The sequence below is a fragment of the Hemibagrus wyckioides genome, linkage group LG16 (genome assembly GCF_019097595.1).
Source record: "Hemibagrus wyckioides isolate EC202008001 linkage group LG16, SWU_Hwy_1.0, whole genome shotgun sequence".
Lineage (NCBI taxonomy): Eukaryota > Metazoa > Chordata > Actinopteri > Siluriformes > Bagridae > Hemibagrus > Hemibagrus wyckioides.
In genome coordinates this window covers 6869344-6895092 of record NC_080725.1, presented here as the reverse complement: position 1 = coordinate 6895092, position 25749 = coordinate 6869344, and the positions used below count along the sequence as shown (strand labels likewise).

The following is a 25749-nucleotide window of genomic DNA, read 5'->3' as shown; positions in this document are numbered from 1 at the left end:
AAGAAGTCATTAACTATTCAAGTCACTTGATCAGTGACGGATGGAAGGGATCATGTTTTATGTAATATTCCTATATGTTATGTAAGTGCTTCATAAAATGCAGACCTTTTTTTTTGCACACAGCTCTATAATCAGGAAATTATGTTTCCGGGTTTAATTTTCTTTTTGTATGTTTTCAGACAATGCAGCAAGACTCAGCTTCAGACAAACTAAAGCACTTTATCTTTCTACAGCAAAACAAAAAATTTATAGAAAGAAAACTGTGTGGATTAGGTGTACTATTTAAGTAAGTAAATTATCTTCAACTATTAGCTATTTATCACATCAGACTGGAAAAGGACAGATCACATTCTTCATATGTTGAGCATTATCATCAGTACATAATAAATTCTCTAAACCACTTGAGATTTAAGGGACTGAGCTGGGAAAAAGACTTTGACACTAATGCCTTATTGGTGATTTAGAGGCTATATACTATGTGTGTATCTTCAAAACACAAATAAATCCAGGAATATTACATAGCTTTTGACCCAAATCATGTGTTGGAAAGCAGAAACACCAAAGAAATTTGAAATGCATGCTGCCAAACATGTTGGCTTACAGCTGCAGCTGTAGATATTTAATATTTTTATTTTTTAAATATTTAAAATTGAATTTTTCTTAATATTCAGACTTCACATACTATATACAATATGGTGAAATATTTGTAGACATCAGACCATCAGACTCATATAGTCCAGATTTAGTCCACCCCCCCTTTGCTGCTACATCCATCCATCCATCCATCCATCCATCCATCGTCTATACCCGGTTTATTCCTAATTAGGGTCACGGGGGTCTGCTGGAGCCTATCCCAGCGCACACTGGGCGAAAGGCAGGGGTACACCCTGGACAGGTCGCCAGTCCATCGCAGTTTGCTGCTACAATAACCTCCAAATATTGGAGACACTGGTGTCAGGTAAGGAGGGGTGCAACTGGTATTCCAATTCATCCCAAAGATGATCAGTGTGGTTGACATCGGGGTATATATATGAGGGTAGGCAATTATTTCAAACTATATTAATCTGAAGGAGGCCTGGTATGCAGTCAGAGTTCCAGTTAATCCTATGTGCTCAGGTTTGAGAGAAACTGTAATGCTACACCATACAAGGCATTTTAGACAATTGTGTTCTTCCACTTTTTGGTAACAGTTTGGGGAAGAACCACATAGGGGAGTTGGGGTTCGGTGTCCATGGTGTTTTGGTCATGTAGTATATATTCCTGTCCAAAAGTATTATAATCACAAGGCCAATTTTGTTTTTTTGGGTCTCAAAAGTTTGGAAAATAGTGTGAAAAATAAAAAAAGCACTGAGTGAGAAGCAGTTCTTTGGGTGAAAATGTCTTGTTGATTAAAGAGGTCCAGTATGGGTTAATCTTTACCAGTAATAGTCTCAGATTCTAACAGGAGTGGACTTCTGCTGTTGTAGACCATCCACCTCAATATTTGTGTGTTGTTTGTTCTGAGATGCTTTTGTGTTCACCACGGGTGCAAAAAATGGTTATTTGTATTACTATAGACTTCTTGTCATAGAGCTCATTCTGCTCAGACCTGCTGCTCCATCCTGTGTAAACCCTACAGACTTGATGTATGACCATGCCACAATTGAATTCACAGAGATCAGACTTTTTCTTCATTCTGATGTTTAATGTGAACATTAACTGAAGCTCTTGACCTGCATCTGCATGATTTTATGCATTGTGCTGCTGCCACCTGACTGAATGATTTGTAACTGCATAAATGAGCCGACACGTGTTCCTAATAAAGGCGATAGTGAGTGTATTTTTTCAATGCAGCCTACAAATCTCCTCAATTATTCACACTGGATTAGGGTTTCTTCCAAATGCTATAAAAGTACATGTAAATAAACCTTCTTCATAAACACATCATCATTAATCTTTGACTACAGTGAACACTACCTTTTGGTTTCTTTGATTTAATACTGAGATGAATGCTTTGTGGATACTCACAGTCGCTGCAGGTCAGTATATTTAGAGAAGACATCATCAGGAAGCTCTCTAAGGTCATTGCTCTTCAGGGACCTGAGAAGTGATACAGCACAATGGAAAAAATAAGATATTACTGTGTTACTATTATTCATCTCTGAAAAAGATTTAATATATCTCATTCAGAATGCAGTTAAATGAATTGCACTTCCCAAAAGTCCTTGCTTTAGTGAAAAATATATTGTAAACTTTCACCTAAAAGCTGTTGCTGTATTCATAAAGACTCACATGAAAGCATATTTTTTTATCATACTTAGCAGTGTGTAACTTTATAGGAAACAGCTGAGAGGAAGCTCTAAAGGTTTTCCCCCCATGTCATCTAAGGGTGATTTCATGCAGATTTCAGTAAAGCTGCTTTGTGACTATTAGTGTCTATTGTTATATGGGCTATTGAATTTAATCGGAAATGAAGTGAACCAAATAAGGACATAATTCCCAAATAGATAACACCCCATCCAAATGGCATATATCTCAGTGTAAGACATAGATGTTCTTATCTAACTCCAAGCTGTATTGCCAAAACAAAACAAAACAAGAAAAGATGCATTCCAGTGGGACTTGTCCTAATTATCTGCCACACAAAAAAAGAAATGGTAATCTCAATGAGAAGAGTACATACAGCCAAGTCACGTTAGAGGAGAGGAGAGGCACGATACGCAAGTTCACCCCCACACATTCCACTTCTGTCTTGGTGCAGTCGCAGCTCTCTGGATACTGCTGAAGAGCTGAAAGAAATCACCAGGCACATGCACACTTACAAGTTCAGGTTAATTTGTGAAGCTGTAGTCACAGCGATGAATACTAAAAGGCAGCTCTGCTGCTGCTTTATCCACCCACTGGGACCAAGAAGTATTGTGATGCATGACTATTTACACAGTGATGGCTGTCAGCAAACACAAAACATGCTTTAAGACATAAAGTACTACATCATTTAAAAAAGGCATGTGGGCTGTGTGATGAAAAGGTGTGTGTGCTGAGCATGTGATTTTTAACTATATTGATCAGAGAAAGTTTTAACCAAGCTCTTCACCTTTTTTTAATAGAAAGAAACAGTGAGAAAGACATAAACATACAGCAGGCATCAGTGAGGTCCTGTGGTTCAGCTTTCTTTGTAATGGTGCGGTCAAATATGTCAGCCCATCCACTGTTATCACCTGAGGACAGAAAGCCACAGATATTTCAACTGAGCCAGCTGGCATTTTGGTTACACATGCAGGTAAATTGGTCAAGTTGAATAAATATTTGTTACAAGTTGTATTATACTTGTTACTAGGAGTTGCCGTGGAATCCAGTACCACAACCCACAACCTGTTAGATGGAACCCAGGTAAAGCTGATAAAGTACAGTGTGTATATCTGTGTTGAAATTGAGACAACTGAAGTATGCAGGAAGGTAGAACAGGGTTGGTGAAAATATCATTTAATAATTTCATTCTCTTTCCTCAATCAGCCACTTGATTAGGAACATCTGCTCATGCATGCAATTATCCAAACAGCTGCACAATGCATAAAATCATGCAGATACGGGTCAATGTTTACATCAAACATTAGAACATTTTTAATTTTAACTTCTCAGTGACATAATTGTTGGTGCCAGATGGGCTGCTTTGAGTATTTCAGAAACTGTTGAGCTCCTGGGATTTTCATACTCAACATTCTCTAGCATTTTTACACAAAGGAAAAGTAATTCAGATTAAGCAGCTTTATCCTATGATAAAAACATTTCTAACCTAATAAAAACTGATATTAAGCAGCATCTGTGTAAGCAGAAATGTCTTGTTGAGGCAGGTCAGAGAAAAGAAAAAGAAAAAGCATCTCAGAATGCAGACAGACCATTTACAACACCCTGACCCAGAGCAACTTGCTTTTATACATCTGAGCAGTTGAGAGATAAGGGCATTGCTCAAGAGCCCAGCAGTGGCAACTTGGTGATCCCAAGATTTGAACTCACAACCTTCCAATCAGAGGTCAAACATCTTAACCACTGAGCTTCCACTTTTCCACTCCTGTCAGCTGAGAATATAAGTCTTGGAAGAGTTTGAAAGATTTGCAGAATGAAAGTGTATCTGGCAAATCTGTAGCAATTACGTGACAAAAATAATCTCAAGACCAAAACCTGAAAGCAATGTTTTCAACACTGTGGAATTCATGCCAAGTATTGAGGCTGTTCTGACAACAGAGTGTCCAAGCCAGTACTAGTAAGGGGGTTTCTCATAAAGTGACCACAATACAGTCAATACTCTTACTAAATTATTATGTTTCAAAATGCACTGTTTACATAATGCTGGGAAATACACAATGCTAACAGCCAATGGCTGGCAAACTTATTGATTTTCATTAAAAAGCTTCAAGGGGCAGAGTCAAACATAGAGATAAACCTGAGAAAAACACATTAATTTGATAACTAGTAATTAATAGGAGACAAAGCAATACAGTGTGATTCATATCAGCTGTCAATTTTTTATTACCACATTTTGTTGTAGTCATTAAATAACATATCAAGACAAGTGACTTGATGAATCTTTATGCCCCTAATGTACATAATTACCACAATGATCTTCATCTGCTCCATTCTTGCAGTCTCTGTGACCATTGCATTGGAGCACCTGTGGCAGGCACACGCTGGTATTCCCACAGGGGAACTGGCCGAGTGGGCAGCCCTCCATCATCATACTGCTGGCAAGCACGGTGACTGTTTCAAGGGGGAAAAAAAATAAAATAAAATAAAATAAACAAAATATAGAACCTATGACAGATATTCTAGCATTAATGATACAGTATAACCCCCATTACATACAATCATTAACTAAACCTGGAATCTGGAGCCTATCCTTTGAACACTGAGCACAATGAGTATTCACCCCAGGTGGGATGCCAGGACACCTTGCAGATACTTAGTCATGCCCTCCATCTACAGGCAATTTAGTGCAGCCTGCTTGTGTTTGGAAAGTAGGAGGAAACTGAAGAACAAAGAGGAAACCCAAGAGAATCGCACAAATACTAAACAGAGCTGAGGTTCAAACTGGGGACCTTGGATCTGTGATGCAACAACACTACACATTATGCCTACAGAACCACACATCATAAATTATATTGTTCCAATGCCAATGGCAAATCATTTTTTATCCACTTGAAACAGATTCAGCTAGTTGGCAGGGCTGTGAACAAAATGAAAGGCTCTGTTGCTGGTGGTGTCAGGCTGGACTTGGCTGATAATTACAGCTATTCACTGTAAAATAATCACTGTCCAAAAATCATGTTATGTTTTACTATCATGTTACGTTTTTTTTCCCACACCTTGGGCAGAAATTACACTGCTATATTTCATAAAATATACACCTGGAAATGTATGTTGAACCGATTTGAAATTGCCCCTAGTTGTCAATGTATGTCTTTATGGTAGCCCTGCTATAGACTGGCATCCTATTCAGGGTGGATTTGCACCCTGTGCCCAGGTTTCCTGGGAAATGCTACAGATCCACTGCCATCCTAACCAGGAAAAAGCAATACTGAAGCTTAATGATGACATTTTTTAAATGTGGATGTAGGTTGACTCATATTCTGTGTAGAAGTGAATCGAAAATTGTTCATTATTAAATGTTCAGTGAATTGTTAGCATTGTTTGAGTCTTTATCTATAAGCTTAACAACCTTTTCTCACAAAATGCATTTTTCTTTAATAAAGCTCTCAATTGTTAGTTCCATAAAGATTTATGTTTCTTAACTGTTATTCTGTCATAACATATGTCATTTTGTTAAGTCTGTCACAATAAGTGTTTACACCGAAAACATAACATTTTGACACTGCAGGTGACAAAATCCTGACTGACAGTGTCATAGTTTCCATATTAATCAGATCTATTATCTTTTCCTGATCAGTGAAAAACTAAAGGAAAAAACAAAATAAAATAACATAGTAAGCTGTTGGGTCAATGTAAGCCACCACATTTACACTATGCAGCTTCACTACGCCTTGGTAAAGGTTCTCCAAATCTCTGGATCTGTTCTGGATGAACACCATTTTTCTAAAAGTTATTCCCTCGGCTGGTGTATTGATAATGGTGGAAGCTGCTGGCTAACACATTGCAGCTAATCTCCCATAGCTGTTCAAAAAGTTTGAGATCTGGTGACTGTGAATGCTATGACTTATTTTCCTATTTATCGAGTCATTCGGTTAGCCCTGTATGCTCTATTGGATAGTGACATTGTCATCCCTGAGAGACCATTTTGGACCATCTTAGTCTCTTAGACCATATTTATAAGCTCGCTAGCTTATAGGTTTAGTTTGTTTTTTCCTGCATAGCTCTCTAGTATAACGTCATTTTTGGTTCCAGACTGTCACTTATGTAATTCAATATCTAAATGAGCAGGATTTATTTTTAAAAAAATGGCATCTGACTACTAATTGTGAATACAATTAACCACAGTGGCTGGTGAACCCTGACGTGTTATTAATTTTCATTTTTAGTTAAAAGGTTTTTTCCCCTGGGATGCAATGGTACCAAACCACCAAGAAGTTTGAGTGAAGTTTGCTATTGTTACTAGGAATTAGAGAAACAGAAACGACCCAATTATTTAATATTTTACATAATGTGTTTATTAAAAACTTGGACTGGATAATAAAAAGGGATACATCAGAAGTGATTGTACATGATGCTTTTGTTGTACAATGATGTATTTTAATCCCCTGACTCAATAATCACTTCTTTTTTATTTTTAACAACACAATCCTATGCAGCAGCTTATAAATTGGATAAACTGGCGGCCAAATGGCACAATAGATAAGTGTATGGATGGGGGATGAATGGGCTTAGGATGGATGGCATATGCTTTCTTCCCTGTCAATCACGAGACACCTTCCACTTGAATTGTGGTCCTTTGTGAGCTTGTTTATGCAGAACAAGTGTGTTACGCTGCCTTTTGACACTGTTCAAAAATATGCAGAGGTTGGTTTCATGTGTCCTGGAAGAAGCGCCTGTTTGCCTTGCTCTCCCTGGCTGATGGCTGTTGTGTGATAGGGGAGAGAAATTGCGGCGAGGGGAATGAATAAAGCTATGAGGAATACAGTTTATTCTGCCACTAACCCTTATCATGTTAATACCATAATATTCTCCTACTCTTCTCATGTAACTTTACATGTTAGGGTTCATTTTGAATAATGACATTTAAAGTCTCTTTTTTATGTTATTATACAACAAGTCCCACTGCAAATAGCCTAATGAAAAGCTTTCTAAATTATTGTCAAAGCATTGTCGGTGATTCAGAACTGTAAGGACACGATCCAATTAAAGTCAACAATGTGATGAAATAATCAAGCCAAAAGCAAAACAAAAAGGCTGCTTTTTTATACCGAGGATAATTAGTTGTGTGTCATAGGCGCTGCACTATGCACAGCTTTTAATATATGTACATGCAGCACAGTTTTAGTTCAAAGTGTTATGGACCATGTACAATTGTTGAAAGCTCATGTCACTGCAGGGAAAAGACACAATCCAATTATTGCCCACACTGTGACACAATAACCCATCCAAAGGCACCCGAGAAGGCAGCTTGTTCCTGGAAGCTGGTGGTGTTAAGCATAATAATATAACCTAGAAAGAACATCATCTATAAAAAGAAACTATTAGCTCTTTAGAAGTAAACATAAGAAACCTATTAAATATAAAAAGTATTACCTTTTTCGTGCTAACCTGCAAATACACCACCCTTACCTGAGGTTGTGGTTTTACTACAAATTTCTATTTTGAAGGACACCCTAACCAGAACCAAAAATGCTGCTAGGAACCATCAGACTGGCTTGTAATTTTTCAGACACAAATATATATGAAGCTTTAGGTATGTCTGGATTCTGGGCATCGAACCAAAGCTAATAAATTAAGTAAATATTGCTTGTCTGCTGCTGATCTCACTGTAACAAGTTTTACATGTTCCATCTCATCAAGGTTGATAAATAACTACGTTCAAATCTAGGATGATCCTGGGATGTTCATATTTAAGAGTTGTAATTATGACACCAGATATGATCAAGTCACTTTCCTCAGAGCAAAACCTTCTCTTAATTAACCACACAAAATCTTTTTTTCTCTACTTCTAGGAAAGGAAGAATAAAGAATGTGCATCAGTTGTGTTTTGCTGTTGATGTTTTGAATAAATTTAAGACGCCACTGTAAACTATATAGTTTTTTTTTTTTGTACATTCCTATCACATTTTTGCAGGCAGTTAGCTTGTTTTAATGTAAATCTAAAAATCATGACAAAGATAAGTCATTGCTAAATACTGAGTAGAGGTGTGTAAATTTTATTTCTCTGAAAATGAATGACAACTCTTAACAGGTACAGATACCAGCATAATTTTTCTTTCTTTTTTATGCATTCAACACCTTTTATAAATAACCATATAAGCTTAACTTGTCTATTTCTATTTATACAGAAATATGGATATAAATCTATGGCGGCATTCATGTGGGTTCAAATTCAGTTCAGTGAAGAATAATCTTAATAATCTTTGGTTCATCAGATATGTGGTTTGTGCAAATAGGATTGTGATTCCAGCCTCATCATTAAACCTTCATTGAACAGAATCATAATGTTCTCAAAAATATCACAGGCATGCAGCTTGGCATTTAAACCAAGCCCCTCCTCACCCCAAACACACACACACACACACAGACACACACACACACACACAAAGAAAGCAGACAGATATAATCACACAACACAAAGCTATCTCTCCTGTTCAGATTCTGCATCACTCATGAACCCAGGCCTCAGCTGTATGTGGATATTCTAAAATCATGTAATGTACGTACATGTAATGTACGTGACAGTGCCCCAAACATCCAAGAAAGCATCTCAACATTAGAAATCATCAAACCCATAGAACAGTCGCAAGAGAAACAATGTCTGCAGACTAATGAAGGACTTATGATTAGGGCCATACACATCAAAAGCCTCATCAATGGCCTCATTCATGATGTATTGTTTAGCCAACAGTGTGAATCACACATGCTGATATCTGCCACAAGAATAAAGCAGCCAAAACCTGTCTGGCAAAATGCTCTGATGATTAACCAACAGAGAGCAGCTCGTATTGTTTCTGCCCTTTTTTCAGTGTTTTTTACTGTTGTATTATTTACTAGAATCACCATAAACATTAGCAAATGAAACACTCTCCAAATATTTTTGGGATGATGAGCGAAACATCTCCCCACAAGTTCCAATAAAACGGCGTCATATTAACCTCAAGTTAAAATGCCAAGTCATAACTCACTATTTTTAATTTCTCCTTGAATTTAGAAGACAAGAATGAGATTGTCATCAGAGTCTCTCTCTCACTCACACACACATACACACACACACACACACACACACACACAGAGTATACTGTATTAACACAAAAAAGATATTGCACACTTTCAGTGTCCTTAGCAAACTGCAGTTGAATGCTTCTGATGTTTTTGATATTTCAGGGAACCACACCCTGAAAAAGCCTGAAAAAGCACACACCAGAGAGCACCTGCAAAATTGTAAGATTATATGATTGCTTGCTGTTAACTTCTTTTTCATGGAGAAAAAGACACAAAAACAAGGTCTGCAATAATTACATTTTCCTTCCCTGCCAACAGAGGTCATACTTATCAGCGTACCAGCATAATCACAGCCCTGTCACATCCTGTTTAGAGTTCCTGTTTCTATGCTAATGAATATTGTCACATTATGAATCTATGTCATTCACTTGTGTATTCCAGCTGTATTCTTCTCTTTGCCTTTACATCTTCTAACCCTTGCTTCTTTTTGTATTTGATCTTTGGGTAACCTTCTGCCACTGTTTATTATTGTTTATTGTTGTTTTTGTTAGTGTTCTTCTTCTTCTTCTTCTTCTTCTTCTTCTTCTTATTATTATTATTATTATTATTATTATTGTGCCTGATTTTGAACCATATTTTGGACTCTGCTTGTCTTTTTGCTTTTTATTAAAACATCGGCACACAGATATTTCTCCCATGTCTGTCTTGTAAGTGCACTATGAATCAGACAAATCAGATGAATTAGACCTGACAAGATCTGTTCTGGTGCTATTAAATACCACACACAGTAGACAAACCATTCAGAATGCCATGCTATTCTTTAATTTTAAAGAAGGATGACTAAATGGACTGATTCCTTTTCTGCATCATTTATTTATGACATTTTAGAGCAAGCTATAGACCTGTATTCATTTTATTTTTATTTTAGTGTTTCATTTCGTCACCCTCAACATGACTAATACTGACAGTACATCTTAATAAAGAAAAGGAAGAAATGAGATTAGTCACAACTATATGTTACATCTACAAAAATGATTAATTAAAACACTAAAAGAAGGAAATTTTGAACCATTGCGTCACGGGCACGCCGGCCCCAACAGTACTTCCCCATTCTCAGTCTCCTGATTACTAATTACACCATCTGCACCCAATCTCCCGATGCGTATTTAAAGAGTTCACTCGCCAGTAACAGCGGTGAGTATGAAGACTGTAAGGCTTATGTGCCGTAAGTGTGCCTGCCTGCCTGCCTGCCTGCCTGCCTGCCTGCCTGCCTGCCTGCCTGCCTGCCTGCCTGCCTATAGTGCCTTCTGCCTGCCTATAGTGCCTTCTGCCTGCCTATAGTGCCTTCTGCCTGCCTATATTGCCTTCTGCCTGCCTATATTGCCTTCTGCCTGCCTATATTGCCTTCTGCCTGCCTATATTGCCTTCTGCCTGCCTATATTGCCTTCTGCCTGCCTATATTGCCTTCTGCCTGCCTATATTGCCTTCTGCCTGCCTATATTGCCTTCTGCCTGCCTGGACTTATTAAAGTGGCATTCGATTCTCTCTGCCTCTTGAGTCATCTCATTACACATTGGCAGTCTTCAGCAAAGAGCATTTATTTTTGTCTTATTAACTTCATGAACATTCATCAACATTTAAGGTAATTAAATGAAATGTAATTAAAAAAGTTTATATGATTCTTATGTAAGAAATCCAGTCAACCATAAGAGTGCATTACACCACCTTATTTCTTCCTAGAAAAGCATGCTGGATTTGACTTTTGAAGATGAATTTTTCAAAGAGGAGAATTTTTTTTTTTTTACTAGTATACTCACCACAAATTTTTAGAGACTAAGTTACAGTATTGTTCCAAGTTTGGAAAAAATGGATAAAACTATACAGTATAACAGCAACTTAGGTCTGTCTCTTCCAAAGCCTATTATTAGAGTGTAGAAACAAAGTTAGAACATTTTTGGAAACATTTTCATAAATGTAAGTTTTGTCTAACCAGATTTTCTGGGTTTTGTTTTATTTCTCAATCCAGTTAAAATGTGTTCATGTGTGTCAGGAACTGCTGGACTGTTCCCTGCTAGGCCTGAGGAAGGTGCTGGCAGGTGAACCCGAGAAGCCTGCTTGTTCGTGTGTCTTGTGATTACCTGTCCTATTGTTCTCTCTCCTGATCGTCTCACCTGTTTACCCTAACGTCTAGCCCTATAAATAGGGATCCTTTTGTGCCTGTCTTTGTCCGTGATTGTTTTACTGTTACTTGTGCCGTGGTTCCGTCTCTTCTCCTGTCCGTCTTTAGTATCAGTCTTCAGTATTTTCAGTTAACCACGCCATGTCTCGTCACCCGTCTGTTTCCCCATGTTCTGTCTTTATGTAATAAAGCAGCACTTTGCTGAATCCTGTGTCTGGGTCTGCGTTCAGCCGCGTGCTAGCGTGGGCACGCGCACCACGGACGGCCTGGGTTCGAGCCCTACCTAGGGCGAGGATCCTGGCCATGACAATGTGATTGTATGATAATCACTCATAAAAAAAAAAACCATTAAAAAGCTGGGTTCATTCAAGAATGAGACTAACATGTAAACTGTTCATTAATTAAGTGTGTCACTGCAAATTGCCCTTAAGAATCTCCTTTAGCTAAACACTTAAAAAGACTGCTATGGTAATAGTAATTGCATGAAGGATAAATATCTCTGGAACAGATCTGCTGTGTGGGAGGGAGAGTTCTACTTGTTTTTTCCTTTCCCCTATCGAAACCTTATTACAATCCCTTTGAAATGATTCCAGTGGATCTATCAGCGGTTCCTTCTGTATTTTGGAACAGTTGGTACATTTCCCCATTGTCTCCTTTCAATATATTGTGGTGAGATATTATTGTTGTAAACTCTGACAAGAGTACTCGTCTCACAATTTTCCCCATTCTCGTCTTGTTAGAGTTGTCAGCAGCCCTCTGACGCAGCTCTGCCTCACATCACAGAATCCTATTATCATATGAGAACAATCATGTGTTCATGGTATATTCCTGTATTTTTAACAGCTGCAACCACACATAAGTAACTTTATTTTGAATAGACATATGCTCAGTGTCCACTTTATTAGGAATACTGGTATACCTGCACACTCATGCAGTGATCTAATCAGATTGTTATATGGCAGCCGCACAATGCATAAAATCAAGGATGTTGGTGCCAGAAGGGCTGGTTTGAATATTTCATGAACTGTTGATCTCTTCTAATCTCTTGGGATTTTCGCACACAACAAACTCTACAGTTTACACAGAACAATGGGAAAAACAAAAAACATCCTATAAGCACTGGATCTGCAGGCTGAACCACCTTGTTGATGAGAGATCAGAGAAGAATAAGCATGCTGGTCTGGGCTGACGGAAAGTCTATAGTGACTCAAATAATCATTCTTTACAAGTTTGGTGTGCAGAAAAACATCTCACAATACATTAAATGATGAGGTTGATGTGCTATAACAGCAGAAGACCACATCAGGTTCCACTCCTTTCAGCCAAGATTAATGTATTTAACTACTCATGGAAATGTTGTAAGTTTGAATCCCAGGTCCACCAAGTTGCCACTGCTGGGCCCTTGAGCAAGGCTCTTAACCCTCAATTGCTCAGTTGTATAAAATGTAAGCTGCTCTGGAAAAGGGTGTCTGCCAAATGCCAAAAATATTAATGTAAGAACAAGAATTACAGGGGTTGGACAATGAAACTGAAACACTGGCCAATTTAGTGTTGGAGGTTTCATGGCTAAATTTGACCAGCCTGGTGGCCAATCTTCATTGATTGCACATTCCACCAGTAAGAGCAGAGTGTGAAGGTTTAATCAGCAGAGTAGTAGCACAGTTTTGCTTAAAATATTGCAATGCACACAACATTATGGGTGACATATCAGAGTTCAAAAGAGGACAAATTGTTGGTGCACGTCTCGCTGGCGCATCTGTGACTAAGACAGCAAGTCTTTGTGATGTATCAAGAGCCACGGTATCCAGGGTAATGTCAGCATACCACCAAGAAGGACGAACCACATCCAACAGGAGTAACTGTGGACGCAAGAGGAAGCTGTCTGAAAGGGATGTCCGGGTGCTAACCCGGATTGTATCCAAAAAACATAAAACCACAGCTGCCCAACTCACTGCAGAATTAAATGTGCACCTCAACTCTCCTGTTTCCACCAAAACTGTCCGTCGGGAGCTCCACAGGGTCAATGTACATGGCCGGGCTGCTATAGCCAAACCTTTGGTCACTCGTGCCAATGCCAAACGTCGGTTTCAATGGTGCCAGCAGCGAAAATCTTGGGCTGTGGACCTTGTGAAACATGTATTGTTCTCTGATGAGTCCACCTTCACTGTCTTTCCCACATCTGGGAGAGTTACGGTGTGGAGAAGCCCTAAAGAAGCGTACCACCCAGACTGTTGCATGCCCAGAGTGAAGCATGGGGGTGGATCAGTGATGGTTTGGTCTGCAATATCATGGCATTCCCTAGGCCCAATACTTGTGCTAGATGGGCGCGTCACTGCCAAGGACTACCGAACCATTCTGGAGGACCATGTGCACCCAATGGTTCAAACATTGTATCCTGAAGGCGATGCCGTGTATCAGGATGATAATGCACCAATACACACAGCAAGACTGGTGACAGAGTGGTTTGATGAACATGAAAGTGAAGTTGAACATCTCCCATGGCCTGCACAGTCACCAGATCTAAATATTATTGAACCACTTTGGGGTGTTTCGGAGGAGCGAGTCAGGAAACGTTTTCCTCCACCAGCATCACGTAGTGACCTGGCCACTATTCTGCAAGAAGAATGGCTCAAAATCCCTCTGGCCACTGTGCAGGATTGTATCTGTCATTCCCAAGATGAACTGATGCTGTATTGGCCGCAAAAGGAGGCCCTACACCATACTAATGAATTACTGTGGTCTAAAACCAGGAGTTTCAGTTTCATTGTCCAACCCCTGTATATGCACAAAGATTCCTGTTTTTGCTTGACAGGAGTGGAACCTGATGTGGTCTTCTGCTCTTGTAGCTCACCCACCTCATGCTTTGTGCATACTGACAGGCTTTTCTTCTCCTGTGATTATTTGTGTTATTATATCTTTCATGACAGCACAAACCAATTTGGCTGCTTTCTGCTGACTTCCCTCGTCCTATTCTGGTACCAACATCCATGCCACGATCAAAGTCACAGAGATCACATGTTTTTATCCCATAATGAGCTGAAACACTTGACCTGTATCTGCATGATTTGTACAGTGCACTTCTGCCACACTGATTAGATAAATGCATATAATAAAGCCTAATAAAGTTGAAAGGTGCATTTACATGGACACTTTTTAATCAGATCGGACTGAATTCAATCAGATTGACGAATCTGATTGCAGCGTTTACATGAACGCGATATAAAGTAATCAGATTGTTAAGCGTGTTTACATGACACATGATTAGAATCGGATTAGATCTTTTGACATGCGCACAGTCCACGAAACATCCGTATGTCATACGTCATTCGTATCAACATCCTTCGTATCAAATGTCCTACATCATTCTTGCGTCATTGCACATGCACAGAACATATTCCAGCTGATTAAGTGTTTACATGTCCTCTCGATCGGACTAAAATAGTTTAAACCACCCCTTACCATCCGATTGAAATTTTAATCGGATGTGGCAAATTCCATCCGATTGACGTGTTTACATGACACTTTTTTAATCTGATTGTGCTTCTAGTCCTGTTACGATCGGATTACAAGTGTCCATGTAAACACACCTAGTGAGGGTTCCATAGATGCACGTGGATAACGATCTCAATAAAAGGCTCAATGCTGTCACAAATGACATTATTTGGTGATTTCAGTGAAAGTATAGTTATCACACCGGGGAATTCAATAAAATACAGTGTACTATTAATGCAGGGACAATGTTGACAAAGCTGTTTTCATTCTGAACATAAAATATTACAGCTTTGTAGTGCACTCACATTTGGAGAATGTAATTAGGATCAGCCAAGCCATTATACCTACCTAGCCATTACCCTGTTTTTCTGTTTCCTCTTTTTCTACCTTGCTTTAGTTGCAATTATCATTTTTGGATCACAATTCTAGGCTGTTGTTGATTGTACACAACATAACTATCTGACAGTTATACTGGTCCAATGTGTTTTAAATGGATCCAGAAGAACACAAATTGAGTAGCAGTGACAAGATGTGTATCCACCCCAGTAAATGCCATGCAATGGGGATTCCTTTTAAAACAATGTAGAGGATTGCATAACATCATGAATGACCCATCAGGACTGTCTTCTACTGGTTAGCACATGGATGTCACAGAATATTCTGTACTGTTCCCAGTGATGCAAATGACAGCTGAGACGGCGGTCAAAATTTCCTTTTGAGTACAACCTTAAACAATAAGTGCTTAGTGCTTTCAAGAAAATATCTCCTTGCTTGTCTAAATGGGCCATGGTATAGAAATCCAATGAAGCCAAAATATGAGCAACAATTTTATGTACTTTTACTTATACTGAGCAGTTTAGGAAGTTAGGGAATATTCTTAGTGCCTGTGTTGTGATGCAGAGCTGCTCAGTGTCTTCATGTAGGAGGGAGCTGTTTTGGCTGTAATATGGACAGCTACGGGAACCCAGTGGAGGGAACAGAGCAATGGATTGATGAGAGAGCTCTTTGGGGGATCTGATTTTGCACATGGACAAATTATAAACACGTTTTAGGAGAAACTGCGAATATTTATGCCCATTGCATCCGTAGTTGCAGGTTGAACGCTTTTGTACAGTCCAATTTGTTGATTTTACTGAAGTGTTTCTAAGACTAACTGGGCATTACAAATCATGTTTATCTTTTTTATGCAGAAGCCAACACAAATCTGAGAAGTTGTACTTGACAAGCTCCATCTCTCTCACACATACAGTAAACAGGTATCTGCTTTGCAATGGTGTTATTGAAAATTACCCAGTTTCTTTTTCAATTTTCAAACTTGATCTATAAACATCACAGTTTGTTGGACTGGATTTCCAGTGCAAATTATTTCTGTTACCCTCATAGCTGTTACTGTGGCAAACAGGGTGTAACGTCTGGGACCCCCGCCCTATGCGGGGCCCGTGGTGTGTGTGCGCACGCCAGCACACGGTGTAATGAGACCCATGCGCAGGATTCAGCGAAGCACTGCTTTTATTACATTTAAGACGCGGCATAGGGAAACAAACGTAACAAGACATGGCGTGGTTAACTAAACAAAACAAAACCTAGACCTTAGCTTGGACATGGAACCTAGCAAACAAAACCCCAACAGAAACCACGGTACAGATAACAATCATAGACAAGGACACAAACACAAGGATCCCTATTTATAGGGGTAGACATTAGGGCTAATGGGATACAGGTGACACAATCAGGATAGGAACAATAGGAAGGGCGTAACAAAAGACACACAAAGAAGCAGGCTTCCAAGGTTCACCTGCCAGCGCCCTCTCTGGGCCTGGCAGGGAACTGTCCAGCTGTTCCTGACACAGGGGCACCTGTACTTTTTAGTAAAGAATTAATAGTTTCTCACTTTTAATACTTCTGTAGTTTTAATTGTTTATTTAACAGCAGATTATGATGTCTATACACAGCAGACTATACAGTAAACAGAGTAAATTAATACTGTGCCTATTTGTCCAAACAGTACAGCTTAGTTTGCACATTGTATAAGTCTATATAGGGGAAAAATCTTTTGCTTTAAAGGAAATTTATCACTTAGATCACACGCTATGTAACAAAGATGTGTGAAGATGTGTTGGACTGTTCTTTTAATCTTACTCCTGGAAACCCCTGAAGAAATTTCTCCCACAGTTATTTTAATTATCCTTTAAAGCTAAATAACATTTAAATTAAACCCCTGCACTGTTGCGTAGTGATTTCCATCATGACCAGTGCTGTGTGAAAGAGTACATTTGGCACCATGGGTGGCACAACACTATCCAGTCCCACTCAGCTGGTTTATAGCAAGCTGCAGCCCCTAGTATAGACAGACTCAGGGTATTTTTGAACTGCCAAAGCAGATTGATTTTATTTACATAAATTTTGACACTTTTCCATATATAATTTTAGGACATTTGTGAAAGAAACAAGCAACAAGCAAGCAAGAAACAACTTAATACTGCTTGTCCCCTGGAATTTGTTTGTGAAGATCTAGGAAACCTGATCACATACTGTAGACACTTGAAACCTGTCATATGTGACACCAGGGGCGTCGTTAGGGCTAATCATTCGAGCCCCGGATGATTTTAATCTAGCGCCCAATGTTTTATCCCGAATTTTGCCACCGGAGTGTAGAGGAATTAAGTAAATGATGATCGTTTTAGTTGACCATTGTTGCCGTTTACTGTACGCGATTTTGACTGACTCACACACACACACACACACACACACACACACTGACACACACAAGGTGTGTTCGACTTGAAGCGCCGATTAGTGTATGATGCCAAAATACCACGAGAGTGTACGCTCAAATATGCTCTAGAACCACTCTTGCGATACTTTGATGTCATATGCCTATCAGTCTGCACAGCGCCGTTTTAAGTTGAAAACACCTATACACACACACCACGTGATTAAAATACCTTACAGCCCATGAGCGCGACAGCAATAAAAAAAACAGTCACACAACAATCTTATTATTCAGATTATAGCCTAACTTTTAATTTTTAATGTTAACACAGTTGATAAAAGTAGGCTAACAAATGCATGTTCTCAAAAAGGAGGCCCACTGTCTCTGATTCTGAAAACCCCTGACATATAGGACCCTTTTGATTATTATTCCATCCCCAAGACATCCAAAAGCCTTAAATTAAATAAGCCTAAAGATAGATCTAAATAAAATATAAACTGTTAAAGCGCTAAGACATTACAGTCTGAACATCATGACTTTCTATTATTCAACTAATAGAAATACATATATGGCTTAGGTGAACAATGGGCCAGAACAGACTCCATCATTCGGCTGTTCTGTCAATTAAAAAAGGAATTCCCAGCACTATAAATACTAGCATGCTAATTGCAGTGGCAGGCAGTGCATTTCACACCTAGGCCTTCACTGGTGTCCTTCCTGAATTAATCCACCTCTATACCATCATTATGAGGTGACGGCAATAGATACTAATCAACCGTTAAATAGCAAAGTAAAAAGAAATTAGGCTATTAATAAAATATATATTTTATTTAGTTTGTGCAGGTCGCTGCCTTCGACTACTCCAATTATCCAATCAAAATTGCTGACATAATCGTATGCCTGCTAGATGGCCTCAGTGACGCTAACTCGAAATCTGATTCGTTAAGGTAACAATTTCATCGGCACTTATTTTAAGCTACGGGCACCTGCACTATTGATTCTGAAGGCCTTAGAGCAGATTTCTTTCACTCTGGCAACACATGATGTCAGCCACTGGCTGAAATATGATTGGATAAATACTCTTGTCATAAATATATTCTACTGGAAGCAGTGCAACCGAGAGAAAAGCTATGAAATGTAAAGAGACTATTGGGAATCATTTAATACACATTCATGGAAAAATATATTAAATATATTAAAATGCAAGTCAGTGATTCAGATCACTGCTGTTTAAGCCAGCAGAGAAGGCCTTGCTGGCCCTGACGGTCCACCACTGGGTAATTGACCGTTTTGCTCATGTCAAGTTTCGGAGATACTCTATTCAGTCCACCCTCAAAGAAATAGGATAGAAAAGTCACCAAGAGCATGAAGTAGACAAGATACAAGCAGCAAGACAGATGAGAGATGAGGGAAGAGAAGAGAAGAGAAGAGAAGAGAAGAGAAGAGAAGAGAAGAGAAGAGAAGAGAAGAGAAGAGGCTGAAAAAAAAAGAAAGAAACAAAGAATAGTACAGTACAGTAGTGGCAGCATAAATGAGGAATGAAATAAGAGGTGCAAGTATAATACTGATTATTGTAAAATAATAATAATAAAAAAGGATCTGCACGGCACTGCTCCGCACACAAGCTGTAAAAGAGATAATATTGCATGGCATACCTGTGAGAGAGAAAATGTAATAACTTTAATGAACTCCTTTTTTAGTAGTAAGACTCTGAAATGATGGGAGGAGTCAGAAAAAAGATTGAATTAAATTTTCTAAAGTTGCATACTGCTTGTGTTAATTTTTGTTTATTATTAAACAATATTACATAAAAATACTCTTACAAAACGTGTTATTCTTGCTTACCCCCTCTCCCTATTTAGCCCCTGATGTTTCAGGCTGAGCCCCTGATGTTTTCACATCCTAGAAACGCCCCTGTGTGACACTGCATTTTTATTAATGTTACAGAAGCAGTAGTTAACAGTTAGAATACAGTTTATTTCCATACATTAATCAGATTATTATGCACACAGTTTTCACCATTTTCACAGTTTCACAGAGGCAAAAATTATGTACCTAATGCAGAGGATTTATGTAATCCTTTAATAGTCAGTCCCAAGTTGAGTTTGCATGACAGATTATAGGTGAAAATTTGTGGCTTAGTGATGATTAATGATTAGTCTGTAATTTTAATGGTAGGTTTATCTGAACAGTGAGAGACAGAATAACAACAAAAAAAACAGAAAAACACATTTCAAAAAAGTTATACATTGATTTGCATTTTATTGAGTGAAATAAGTATTTGACCCCTTTGCAAAACATGACTTAGTACTTGGTGGCAAACCCTTGTTGGCAATCACAGACGTCAGACATTTCTTGTAGTTGGCCACCAGGTTTGCACACATCTCATATCTCAAGGAATTTGGGCCCACTCCTCTTTGCAGATCCTCTCCAAGTCATTAAGGTTATTTGGCTGACGTTTGGCAACTCGAACCTTCAGCTCCCTCCACAGATTTTCTATGGGATTAAGGTCTGGAGACTGGCTAGACCACTACAGGACCTTAATGTGCTTCTTTTTGAACCATTCCTTTGTTGCCTTGACCATGTGTTTTGGGTCACTGTCAGGCTGGAATATCCATCCATGATGGGGATGGTCTTCTTGGAGTCATAGGCAGCATTCCTCCTCCTCCAAACATGGCGAGTTGAGTTGATGCCAAAGAGCTGGATTTTGGTCTCATTTGACCACAACACTTTCACCCAGTTCTCCTCTGAATCATTCAGATGTTCACTGGCAAACTTCAGATGAGCCTGTACATGTGCTTTCTTTAGCAGGGGGACCTTGCGGGCGCTACTGGATTTCAGTCTTTCATGGCGTAGTGTGTTACCAATTGTTTTCTTGGTGACTATGGTCCCAGCTGCCTTGAGATCATTGACAAAATCCTCCAGTGTAATTCTGGGCTGATTCCTCGCCATTCTCATGATCATTGAAACTCCATGAGGTGAGATCTTGCATGGAGCCCCAGACCGAGGAAGATTGACAGTCCTTTTGTGTTTCTTCCATTTGGGAATAATCGCACCAACTGTTGTCACCTTCTCACCAAGCTGCTTGGCGATGGTCTTGTAGCTCATTCCAGCCTTGTGTAGGTCTACAATCTTGTCCCTGACATCCATGGACAGCTCTTTGGTCTTGGCCATGATGGAGAGTTTGGAATCTGATTGATTGCTTCCTTCTGTGGACAGGTGTCTTTCATACAGTTAACGAGCTGAGATTAAGAGCCCTCCCCGAGAGTGCTCCTACTGTAATCTCAGCTCCTTACCTGTATAAAAGACACCTGGGAGCCAGAAATCTTTCTGACTGGTAGGGGATCAAATACTTATTTCACTCATTAAAATGCAAATCAATGTACAACTTTTCTGCAATGCGTTTTTCTGGATTTTTTTTGTTGTTATTCTGCCTCTCACTGTTCAGATAAACTTACCATTAAAATTACAGACTGATCATTTCTTTGTCAGTTGGCAAACGTACAAAATCAGCAGGGGATCAAATAATTTTTTCCCTCACTGTATGTCTTTATGATCACAGCATTACCAAGAATGTTGACGAGATTAAAGCTCATTCCTGTGGCTTTTACATGGATGCAGGTAATGCAACATTTGATTGACAAACAATATTTTCTGAACTGCTGCCATATTTTCCATCATGAGGTATGTTCGGTCACTTAACATAAAGTGCCTTAGTAAGGTGTTAGGCCATGATGAGCCACCAGACCTGCTTCAGTGCACCTTGGCACATATTCTACAAGTCTGTAAAACTGTAATGGAGGGATTAAAAAGATAATTCCCTCAGTTGCTGTTTTGCTGATGGTGGTGGAGTGCTATCTAACACATTAGTGGAGATGTGTTCAACTCATTTGAGATCTGGACTGAGAATCACCATTTTCATCCAGTTTGGTCGTTTGGCAGTTCCTATGCATCTAGCTCTCTCCTTTAACATAAAGACTACCAACTTGGTCAGGGAAAAAGATTAGAACATTCTTCTTTATCCAATATATGTCAAGCCAGCCACAGCATATCCCGATGCCCACAACTGACTGTTGCTCTGATTGACAGAAAAGAAAAGTATGCCATCACTCCCACCCAGAGAGCACAAGAAATTTCCCCCTTTGGCTTGTGGAAGTGGACGGCTGTGGCATCATCTTGATTCAACCTCACTTTCCATTAATGACAGGGTGAGCACTGTGCTGCATAACTCAGGAGCCCGTTTTTATACCAGTGGCACACACGATTTAAAGCTTTATATAAAAATCCCATATGATGGCCAAACATGACATGTAGCCTTAAAAATAGCCACTACAGCCACAATAGCCATTAACTACAGCCAAACTTGTAGGTTATAATTACAGTAAAGCAACCAAACAAATAACCCACAATGCAGTAAAAAGTACAAAGCTGCAACAGTGTTGTTCATTTAAATTTTCAACATGCCTAACTCAAAATTTCATTCATTTATTAGACCGCTTGATGCCTATTAAACCTCTTTAAAAGTCCACGCTGGTTTCTGATGTGTTATTAATTTGTGGTGTATTTAGCAGCCACTGGATAAAGTCAGAAAAAAACAGAGCACATTAAATGACAAAGAAGGTTGTGTGCTTATAAAATGTATTAGGAAACACTTTCAAATTAAACACTGATTTTATGATGCAGCTTTTAGCCCCCTGATGCTTTTGGCAAACTCATGCCCACATATTAAAAAGGTATTAAAATGAACACATGCAATGCACACCTATTTCTCTGCGGGGTTTGTGAGAATCAATAACTAGTACATATGTAAATATTACATGCTTTGGCAGTTGGTAAGTCACTCATTTGATCCATCAGATACAAACGAAGACAATTACATTCATATTTAGTGCAACACAAATACAAACAACCCAAACTGTGAAAAAACCAAAACCATAAACTCTGAATACAAGGTAGAAAACAAAGACTGTGGTTGAGACTATGTATGCACAACACCCACAAAATGATGGCATCAACAACAAAAACTCAAAAACAAATTTATAAAATGCTTGTGCAATTTTCTCAGCTTCAAAATGGTTTGCAAAATGGCTGGCATTTGTTGGATACAGACAAATGGTACCAAATTATAATTTGTTTAACACATTTAGATGTAAATATCAGGAATTGAAGGCTGATATTCTGACCAAAAAAAGGCCATGTTGTTCGAAAACTTTTGAAAAGGACACTATGTGCAATTCACTCTGTTTTCTTTCATATTTTTTGGCCCAGCCTTTACCCTGTTCATTTGTATTGCACTGTTTGTTTTATAGATATGTCAGTCTAATCTTTCTGATGGAAGTAAGTGATATTGCAATTCGCACTTTTTATGGTGTGACCTACAGAGTAAGAAATATCAGCAATTTAATTCTGATATGTATCAGACCTTACACACGAGTGTGTGTGTGTGTGTGTGTTTTGGAGAGGGAGGTTGGTTTGGGAAGGCAATTTTGCCGTGTGTTTCTGACAGAGATGCCTAGGCTGAGCAGATCACCTTGTTGTTCAGGTTGAGGAGAGTGTAGATTGTCTGACAGATATTTCCAGATTTTTTATAAAAAGAAGCACGAACGGCATATATAACATATACATCAACAACAACATCAACAACAACAATAACAACAATGATGCGTCTTCTCAGTGGTTCTACCAGACTTGGGAATGAACTTAATTAATCATTAAGTTTACGTGATTAGAGACTTTAAGTACACTTTATTGTCGGTTTAACGCCGTTGATGTATTTTTTATCTAAATAAATATCAAGATAAACGTTATATAGAAACAGCAAGTCTCTGCGCGTCGTCAGAACTATAGTGGCAAGCGCGCGCACGAGACGGAGAACCGGCACGGCCCAGCATTCAGCGCTTTAATAACGAGAAGTTGCTCAAACGCTTTCCAAAACAAATGTAAATAATTTATACTCAATGCAAAGATTTAACAGCTGTGTTGATAAGACGTATTATATCACGGACTGACACAACATGGGTAAAAAAGTTCTTGCAACAATAAGGTTACTTAGGTGACAGTGATCTGTCTCATAATAATAATAATAATAATAATAATAATAATAATAATAATAATTAGCGTACTTCATGTATAGGCTCTACGTACTAGACACATAATATCTACATATAATTAAAAAAAAACTGTAAGACACATTAAAATAAATAAATAAATCACACCAATTATTTCTCCAGCCCCGAATCCCTCCCTATTAAATCCTACATTCATTAATCACTTACTGTGAATTTTTATCAGATTACACCCAAACGACATACATTAACAAACACAAAACAGATGATTTTTTTGTTTGTTTGTTTGTTTACCTTGAGCTGCTATTAAACTCAGCTGAACCCGGAGAATAATGAGGGCTAAGTCTGTTAAAGTGAGTCTGCCACAGCTCCTCATAGCGCGCTTCCTCTCCACACTGTTCACGCGCTCCTGCAACTCTCGCGCTCAATGCACGGGTATAACGTAAGAAAAAAAAGATGTTTTCCCATGTTTCACTTCCAACTGGAAAGAACTGATGAGAAAATAAATCCGGATATCCGACGTGAGTACGACTAAGTCTGGCGCGCAGAGGCTTCAAAAGATTCACGACGAGCCCTTTTGTGCTGGCAACTCCGCCTTCATTCAGTCCCGTCATTGACGAGTTTCAGAAGGTTGGAGAAATACAGGACAGTATGTTAATAGGCTGTTTTTGGCTCTCCACTCGTGCTTAAAATAATATAGCTTAAAATCCATGAGATCACACTGAAATCTATGAAAAGATGTTGGTAAAGACCTTTTCTCTTTGGCATTGTTCATTTGTTTTCATCACCTTTGCCACTGTTTGACAGATGAAATGGATTTCTTTCTAAGTATGGCCAGTGAAGCTGGAGCTCGTGGAAATGTACCAGTGTACATGGAACACCTCAACACACTGGCAGCTCCTGAGATGTCATTATTAGCATCTGCGTCCAAGGCCTGGAAGGGATCACAACCCTTCTCATCCATCATAAGGTATCTCATCAGGGAGAAAAGAAAAGGGAAACACGCTCAAGCAAGAGAGAGCCCTTAGGGTGAAAACTACAACTTTGTCTCCTTTGTCTCGTGTCTGTATTCTTGCTATGTCATCACTCCATCAAGGTGGCGTCGGGCTACAACAAATGATAATTGAAAAAAATAATCTAATAATTTCTTTATAATCCAATCATAATTTAATTTTAGAGTTAATTAAATTTAGAGTTTTAGAAGCTAATAACCCAAAATTATTTATAAACAATTTTATCTTGAGCCTTAGGTGTTCTGTCAGCAGGAATTGTCAGGAATAAAAAGCTCTATGTACAAATTTCAACAGTGAGTCTAATATTTTAATTATCTAACACATTTGTTTACTGCCTCAGCAGGTTTCAATAAGATATTCAACTTCTGTTTTCATTTTTCTACCCTCACTGAATCAGTATACAAGTTCTTTTCAATTATGTAATAATAATATTGACTGGTTTATTCGGGATTTTATGTGTATTGGATGTGTTTTTCATTGATATGCTGCTCTGAAATCCATCTTTGTTTGGCATAGACTGCATTGCGTCATGCTTATACACTATATTGCCAAAAGTATTCGCTCACCTGCCTTGACTCGCATATGAACTTAAGTGACGTCCCATTCCTAATCCATAGGGTTCAATATGACGTCGGTCCACCCTTTGCAGCTATAACAGCTTCAACTCTTCTGGGAAGGCTGTCCACAAGGTTTAGGAGTGTGTTTATGGGAATTTTTGACCATTCTTCCAGAAGCGCATTTGTGAGGTCACACACTGATGTTGGACGAGAAGGCCTGGCTCTCAGTCTCCGCTCTAATTCATCCCAAAGGTGTTCTATCAGGTTGAGGTCAGGACTCTGTGCAGGCCAGTCAAGTTCATCCACACCAGACTCTGTCATCCATGTCTTTATGGACCTTGCTTTGTGCACTGGTGCACAGTCATGTTGGAAGAGGAAGGGG

The 25749-nt window shown here is 38.9% G+C and overlaps 1 protein-coding gene across 2 annotated transcripts in view; it reads right to left on the bottom strand.

Moving 5' to 3' along the window:
- rxfp2a (relaxin family peptide receptor 2a) overlaps window positions 1–24392 on the bottom strand; it is a 56286-nt gene extending 31894 nt beyond the window's left edge. The window contains exons 1-5 of one of the 2 annotated variants that reach the window (XM_058412813.1): window positions 24092–24392; window positions 4591–4734; window positions 3117–3197; window positions 2663–2768; window positions 2008–2079 (exon numbers count right to left, since the gene is read on the bottom strand). In XM_058412813.1, the coding sequence (XP_058268796.1) occupies window positions 2008–2079; window positions 2663–2768; window positions 3117–3197; window positions 4591–4734; window positions 24092–24173 (485 nt within the window). In that variant the 5' untranslated portion in view covers window positions 24174–24392. The remainder of the gene's footprint in view (window positions 1–2007; window positions 2080–2662; window positions 2769–3116; window positions 3198–4590; window positions 4735–24091) is intronic. The other variant, XM_058412812.1, reaches the window with a different exon arrangement.
- Between the last annotated feature and the right edge of the window lie 1357 nt (window positions 24393–25749).